This window comes from Psammomys obesus, unplaced genomic scaffold (assembly GCF_907164565.1).
Source record: "Psammomys obesus unplaced genomic scaffold, mPsaObe1.curated_primary_1811, whole genome shotgun sequence".
In the NCBI taxonomy this organism is placed as follows: Eukaryota; Metazoa; Chordata; class Mammalia; order Rodentia; family Muridae; genus Psammomys; species Psammomys obesus.
Window position 1 is genome coordinate 9,021 of NW_026596214.1, and position 8,375 is coordinate 17,395.

General features: G+C 45.0%; 1 protein-coding gene and 1 pseudogene across 1 annotated transcript; one reads left to right on the forward strand and one right to left on the reverse strand.

Annotated features, from left to right (window-relative positions):
* Positions 1-852: 852 nt before the first annotated feature.
* On the reverse strand, positions 853-2,090 carry LOC129668010 (heterogeneous nuclear ribonucleoprotein F-like; annotated as a pseudogene).
* A 280-nt stretch (positions 2,091-2,370) lies between these two features.
* Positions 2,371-3,171, forward strand: LOC129668013 (inhibitor of growth protein 1-like). The gene has a single exon (XM_055595736.1). It carries the CDS (start codon positions 2,371-2,373, stop codon positions 3,169-3,171), a length of 801 nt encoding a protein of 266 aa, XP_055451711.1.
* Positions 3,172-8,375: the final 5,204 nt, after the last annotated feature.

The window sequence follows — 8,375 nt, forward strand, 5'->3', positions numbered from 1 at the left end:
GTGTGTGTGTGTGTGTGTGTGTGTGTGTGTGTGTGTGTGTGTGTGTGTTTGCAGGTGCTCTTGTGGACCAGGGGTGTTGGATTCCTTGGAGCTGGAGTTGTGAACTGCCCAATATGGGTGCTGGGGATCTTCTGGTCCTCTGCAAGAGTAGTACTCACTCTTAATCAATGAGCTATTTGTCTCCCAAGCCCCCCCAGAGATCTTTTTTTTATGTGTGTGTGAAAAGTCTTTATTTTAAGAAAATCAATTAGTTAACAAAAATTTAACAAGTTTCACTTAGCAAAATACACCCAAAAGGAGTGTACAAAGTACAAAGAAAGCTTTGTACACAGTACAAAGAAAGCTTTGAATCAAGTCCTCACCTATTCCTATAGTATTAGTATTGTGTCTCAATCCTCAAAACTTTTAAAAAGCCTAAACTTAACCTAAAGATTTTAAATGAAAATATCAACTAGAATGAACATGAGAAATGCTACTGTTTGCATCAGGGATCTAGCACCTTTGAGTTCTCCAGAAAAGTATATGCTCCCAGTGTGTCCAGTGTGGCAGGCTTAAAGATCCACTCAGCATACTTAAAACTACTTAACTCAGATAACATCAGTCTTAAGTATACCACCAAAAATGTTCATTGAGAAAATCCGAGGAAAACTGTTTTCGTTTACTCGATTTTACATGCCAGAAGAAAAGTTTGCATGAGAAACCACCGAAGAGGTAATTTTAAAATACAGATTTCACAAATTCATGGCGCACAGTGGGTCTCCCAGCTTCCTCTAGACTTATAAGCTGCTGCTGACTGCTTTATTGGCTGCCTGTGAAATATTTGATCGAAAGAATGGAAATGTTCCTACCACACTAATCATATCCACCCAGGCTGTTCTGACTGCTGTAGCCAGTCCCATAATAGCCACTCACTGACTGGCTCTCTAGGCCACTGTGAGTTGCCTGGGAAGCTGACACTCCCATGGCTTGCATCACCTGGCTGCTCTAAGCCACAGCGATAGTCCCTGCTGTTGAATTCAGGAAGAATTTTGTGTGTCTGTGCTGCATGTTGGCCCTGTCTTTCCCCTCAGCTATCACTGCTTCTTCATGGGCGGCAAACTCAGCATCAGCTTCTCCTGGCCCTCTTCCATCGGGGCCAACCTCAATAGGAACTCTCACTGGGGGGGGGGGAGGCTGAGTGGAGAGAAGTTGTAAATGTCGTTCTCCTTTGCTTTGTAGGGAAGCCATCTCATGTGGCTACAGTGGCAGGTGGCGCTCTGCACTGGGAACTCGCTATCTCCGTATCTGTGGTCATTCCTTCCTGAGAGACAGTAGCTGAGGTCTCTCTCAAAGAGGTCGTCGGTGAAGCCATACCATCACCGAGGCCACTGTATTCTTCATAACCCCCATAGCCTGCACTAGAGGCACCAGACCTCATCCTATCCCGGTCTGCCTGTTTCACAGTGCCGATGTACCTCCGGGCTGTGCCAGGTTGGTCATAGGCCCAGGTCTCTGCATAGACATAAACTTCAGAGGCAGATGTGAGTATGATCTAACTTCCTCCTGACTGTTTTTGAACATGTCAATATACATATGCCCTATTCTCTCCTCGTGCTTCCCTAGAGCTTTCTCAGCTAACTCTTGTGAGGCAAACTGAACAAAGGCCTCCCCTGTAATCTCGACCCTCTGGGTCCACAGGTAATGTGATCTCGTTTGGACAATTTCCAACCCTGAGAAGAAATGAATGATTTCTTCCTTTGTGCATCCAAATGGGAGTCCCCAACCTCACAAAGCCATCATTGGCACTATTGATGCTGTTTGTACCACATGCTTCAACACCCAATCCATTTTGCTTCTGTGTGACTTGAACACCTCAATATACCGGTGTCCCATGCTTTCCCTCTCTTTTTTTCAGAGCCATTTTTACATCATCCTCTGACTCAACGTCAACAAAAGCCTCACCACTCGGCCTGCCGTCTCTAACATAAGTGAACTGCGACCCCATATTGAATTGTGCAGTCAGAGAGGACATTTTGTACAACCTCTATTGAGTAGGACCAGGGTAGGCCACGGAGTTGGACCACATAGCCTTTACTTCCCTCAGGGCCCAGTATTATGAAAACGTGACAGGGCTGATGTCACACAAGCCTGGGCAATTTTTTCTAGCGTAAAGAACCACCACAGGGAGCCTTGGTCGCCGAGGCCTGCGCCTGCTCCCCACAGGCCCGGAGGCGGCGCGCAGGCGCCACATGTAGCCGTTGGCCCGCCCAGCCGGAACAGCGAGGGGCGGGGGCGCGAAGGCGAGAGCTTTTCGTTGTGCTGTGCTGAGGTGGCGGAGGTGTGTGGCGAAGTGGAAAGCCGCCGAGTCGTGGGAGACCTCCCGGGTGAACCATGAGTCGTGCCAACCGGCAGAAGATCCACCTGGTGAACTATGTGGAGGATTACCTAGACTCTATTGAGTCGATGCCTTTAGACCTGCAGAGGAACGTCTCTCGGATGCGGGAGATCGACGCCCAATACCAAGAGATCCTGAAGGAGTTGGATGGCTACTATGAAAAGGTCAACCAAGAGACGGACGACACCCAGAAGAGGCAGGTGCTGCACTGCATCCAGAGGGCTCTGATCCGTAGCCAGGAGCTGGGCGATGAGAAGATCCAGATCGCGAATCAGATGGTGGAGCTGGTGGAGAACCGCAACACGCAGTTGGACAGCCACGTGGAGCTGTTGGAAGCCCACCAGGCCACCAGCAGCAAGGAAGGCCAGGACAAGTCAAAGAGTGAGGCACAGGCAGTTAAGCCGAAGAAGCGGTCCCGTGGGCAGCGGAACGACGACGACAATCGTGAGGACGAGTCGAACGATCAGGACCACGATGACACCTCCTCAGGTACGCCCAAGGAGAAGAAAGCGAACATCTCAAAGAGGAAACGCTCCAAGGCCAAAGCAGAGAGTGAGGCGGCTCCCGCGGACCTCCCCATCGACCCCAACGAGCCCAGGTACTGTCTGTGCAACCAGGTCTCCTACGGGAAGATGATCGGCTGCGACAACGACGAGTGTCCCTTTGAGTGGTTCCACTTCCCTTGTGTGGGTCTCAAACGTAAGCCAAAGGGAAACTGGTACTGCCCCAATTGCCGGGGGGAGAACGCGAAGACGATGGACGAAGCCCTGGAAAAGATCAAGAAAGAGCGCCTATAACAGGTAGTCTGTGGACGTTCACTCAGGAACAAGCCCACAGTGGATTTATGATGTTGCTGCCTTGTCGGACATGTGAGGATGGTCAGATGGATCCTCCACCCCACCCCACCCCACCCCACCCCACCCCACTCCACCCCATATGGCGGAAGCAGCCTGTGTCTTCATGGTGTACCTTGTCACCAGGCTGGGTCCGCAGCATTTTAAAAACTACAAATACAGCTTCGGATTAACATGTCAGCAAGTGTCAGACTGATTTTTTGGGGTTGGGGAGTGACTTGGAAGGAAGGAACCTAACACGTGTATAAAGAAGACATTTAATTTGGCTGTTTTAACAAAAATGTATGGTTTACAAAAAAAAAAAAAAAAAAAGCCAGGTTGTTGAAGTACAGCAATGTGCTTCTTGTTTCCAAAATGTATGTCCACATGACAAGTTGGTCAAAGGTTTAAAGTTTAAATATAATTGTTTTTTTTTAAAGTTAAATGGGTAAATTTTACATGACATTTTATATGTGGCCTAATACCCACCTGGCCGTTTTTAATGACTGGGTACATTTTTAATAGGACAGACACACGTGATCCAGGCAATGGGTCCAAGTCCTGCCTTTGCTACCCTAAGTCATAATGTAACAACCTTAAACTTCCATGAAGTGTATAAAAGTACATTTCTGCCGTCTTGCCCCTGCTGTATTATAACTGTTGTGAAGCCAAGGTGCGTGTCCTCCTGCGTGCATGAGCTGTATAGATTTTGCATCAAGAAATAAATGAAACTGGGCCAGTTTGTTTCTTGCATTTAATTTTAACATATACATCATTAAAATGTTTTGTCTTAAAAATTTATACACCAGCAGTTTAGACAAAAGCCTTAAACAAATTGTGTATTAATTGATCTCACATAATGAGGGAGTAGCCATCATGTCTGTGCCAGCAAATAAGTGTCCAAAAGTATTTAGAACAGAGGTTAGGGAGTGAGCACTCGTGAGATCCAGCCCCACCATCTGTTTCTTCTGTACGGCCTGTGAGCTAAGAGTGGTCTCTGTGTTCCTCAGTGCTTTTAAAAATCACATTTCGTGAGAGTTGTCAAAGTCCTATGAAATTCAGACCTGCGTGTGTATAAATAAAAGACTTGGAACAAAAAAAAAAAAAAAAAAAAAAAAGAACCACCAAAGAAGCCAACCACCAAAGAAAATTTATGGAAGATAAATTTTCCATGGGAGGAAGGCAGAGGGCTCCAGGGAAAGTCCAGGTGCATCTTCTTTTTGTTCTAAACCTTCAGCAAGATGAGGCACAGCCCTCCTTCTACTATAGAGCCGGAAAGATTCTGATCCTTTTTTTTTTTAAATACAGGGTTTCTCTGTACAGCCCAGGCTGCCCTTGAACTCACAAGAGATCTATCTGCCTCTGCCTCCCAAGTGCTGGGATTACAGGCCTGTGCCACCAGCAGCTGGCTCCAACTTGAAATATTATAACCAATAATCATAATACAAAACCATCTGTCAAAGGCTTAATATGTCCAGCATATAAAAGAGCTCTTCAAAACCACTAATAAAATTTTAGCCCAAAATATGAGTAAATGACTGGAACAACCTTATGAAAAAATATGAATGGTTGATAAATACATGAAATATGTATCCTAATAATTAATCTTAGCTTCTGATCCTAGTCAATTAATAAAGAATTAAAAAAGGAATAATTAATCTTAGAGAAACGCAATTTAAAACTATAGTGAAGGCCAAGCATGACAGCTCAAACCTGTGATTCCAAAGCTTGGAATGCTAAATTGGGAGAATTGCCAGTTTGAGGTCACCCTGGGCTACATGGTAAGTTACAGGCCAGACTGGGCTACAGGGTAAAACTTTCTCAAAAAAAAAATCCATGAAAAACAGATACAGCTATGATTTTGATAGTTGTCTGGTGGAAGTGTGAATTGGTAGGATCTCTTTGGAAACTGGCAGTGGCAAAAATCAAACAAAAATCCATTGATTTTCCTCTAAAATAAATGAATCCATGTGTCCACAGAAGGATTTGTGCAAGAATATTTATAGCAACTTTATTTCTGAGAACAGCCCCAAGTGTCCCTGAATATGTGAATTGTCCCATGGGATATGCATATGCCGTTGTTTGAATCTGTTTTGTCTCTGCCAAAGCTGATGTTGAGGTTTGATTCCCATTGGTGGAATGGTATTGAGAGGTGGCAAATTCTCTAAGAAACATTTAAATCATAAAGGATATGCCCCTTCTGAAGAATTAACACCCAAGTGAACTCTCACTATCGTGGGATGTGGGACTGGTTCGAATGCAACTGACTTTCTGCTCAGCAAAATGCCCCTCAGGTTTTGTCTCTTCCATACCCACCCTTGACCTTTCCATTTCTGCCATGAGGTGAGGAATATACGAGATCCTCACCAACAGCTGTGCTTTTGGACTTCCCAAGCTCTAGACTCATGAACCAAAACAGTCTCTCAGTCTCCTTGCTCCTCCCTCACCTTTGGTAGAATCTTCCTATGTTTTCCCAGGCTGGCCCTGAACTTGAGTGCTTCCTTCTTTAGCCTCCTGAGTACTGGGACTACAGGTGTGTTACCCCAGAAGTGCTTTTCTTTTTAAATCACTTAGATTTGCACCAAGCATGGTGGCACACAACTTTAATCCCAGCACTTGGGAGTTAGAAGCAGATAGCTCTCAATGAGTTCAAGGACAGCCTGGTCTATGTAGCAAGTTCCAGAACAGCCAAGCCTACACAGTGAGACCCTGTCTCAAAAAACGAAGTAAATTACCTAGATTCAGTTATTTCATGATAGCAATGGCAGAAACACAAACCTGCAAACAACAAAAATACCATACAAGGGAATGCCACTGATCAAAAATAATGAATCACTTGATCAGTGCAATGATTTGGATGAATCTCAGAGTGATATACTAAGTTAGATAGGCCAGTTTCCAAATGTTACCACTGCTTAAATTGGTTTCTACAAAGTTCAAGAACAAACAATATAAATCCCTAATGGAAATCAGTACCAAGGTTGCATTTGGCAGAGGTCAGGTGAGGAAATGTTTTTTTATTACAACTCTGTCTTAGTTAGAGTTACTGTTGATGTGATGAAACACCATGACCAAAAGCAACACAGGGAGGAAAGGGTTTATTTGGTTTACATGTCCTGAATCACAGTCCATTGAGGGAAGCCAGGATAGAAACTCAAACCAGGTGGGAGCCAGAAAGCAGGGACTGACAAAGGGATGCTGCTTACTTGCTTGCTTCTTGCTTCTTCATAGATCCCTCAGCCTGTTTTCTTACAGAACTCAGGACTACCAGCCCAGCGGTGACTCCTCCCACAATGGGTTGACTCTTCCCACATCAATTACCAATTAGGAAATGTCCCATCAGCTTGATCCCATATCTTATGGAGGCATTTTCTCAATTGAATCTCCTTTCAGAGTACTCTAACTTGTGTCAAGGTGACATAAATGTAGCCACGATAAGCACTTAAGTCCTAGGCATCTTATTGTATCTAAATTATGCCTCAATTTTTCAAAATGGCCAGGTTCCATCCCTGACTAAATCAAAATCCCTAGAGGTAGGACTGGAGCAAAGATACTTTAAAATCTTTCCCAGGGCTGAGCATTTAGCTAGAAAATGTGTAAGGTCTTGGGTTCCATCCCTAACATTAAAAAATAAATAGATGTCTTAGCCTGGTATAATGGCACATACCTGTTATCCAGTTGTGCCTGAATCACGAGACCCCTAAAGACCGCCAGGAGTCGAGTCCATTGCAAAACACATGAGGATCTTTATATTACAAGCTCGAGCTTGGGCCACAAACCACCGGCCCCTGTTGGAGCAGGTTAGGAGAGCAGCCTCAAATCTAGGGGAGCAGAGTTTTTAAAGGAAAAAAACATCAAGCAAATTCCAAGCCTTAGTGTTACAGGATTGGGTAAGGGTTGAGCAAGCGAGGTGACCTTTACTGTTATTGGTGGGTGCCATCTGGCAGAGTTGCTAAAGGAAGTAAGCCTGTCTACAGAATATCTGGTCCAGTTTGGTGGTTACATGTTTGTACATCTTGTGGTTTTTTTTTTTTCCTGCAACTCGGTGGATGGAGGGTAATTCTTGGGTCCGTACCTTTTACAAAATGAAACCCTCATTCAAAATGGAGTTTGCTTAGCCCTTACAATCCCAATACCACATGGGAGGCTGAAGCAAGAGAACTGACTTCAAAGCCATCCTGGCCTATATAGCTGACTTAAGAGTTCTGGTACAGGGTGGTTGGAGCAGGACATATTTGGATCGTGCTGTCTTATTTCCAAAGTCTCTGGCAAGGCTTTCAGTTTTGGAGGGAGAAGAAGGGGTTAGAGATGAAAGGGTTATTTTTCATTGTCTTGAAGGGAACAAAACTGAATTTATGCTTAAGGTTTGGATGTGGCTAAGTGATTAGTATAGTCTTAACCTATTCACTAACTGGTTCCCCTTGACTAAGAGAGCTGCTTTTGAATTACAGTGAGTCATTGCAGGCAATAAAACAGCACTGCTTTGTCAAATATTCTCTGCTTCAAATTTGTCACTAATTCCAGCTGGCCTCATCCCAGCAGATCTGAACAACTGGAAGGCAGTGAATAGAATTTGATCAGTGGCTTGCCCCACTCCACCCCCACAGGATGAGCTTGAGGTTGTCTCTGTGGGCCTTTTCCTTTAACAGGTGTTTCAGTGATTGTGAGTTTTGTACAGAATAGAAGAGAGCTAGCAGGGGCCTTCCTTGCTCCTGCTGTGTGACAATGGCAGGTTGTGGTGAGACAGAAAGCAGAGAGAAGCAGAGAAAGCAGCTCCAGAGAAATGATAGCCAAGGGAATGAGTACAGTAATGCTAGCAGACCCTTGTTTTGCAGTTTACAAAGTCTTGCAGATCTTAGACCATTTCTACCCCAAACTGGTTCCAACAGAGACTGGGGCTGGTAAGGTGGCAACAAGGGGCAATGGCCTCCCTGCTTCCAGTGCCCTTGGTCTGCCTGATATTAGTTTCCTAGCAAGCTAGGAGTCCCCAGCTCACAGACTGATTGCTCCTGCACTGAGCCCAAGCAGGGGCTATGTCTGTTTCCCTGGAATGTCAGAAATGCCAGGAAGCATGCAAATGAACCGGTGTGAGACCTAGCTAGTAAACAACTTCCAGTTTACTAGCAGGAATCACTACCCCCAGAAGATAGCCTATACCCATACAGGTG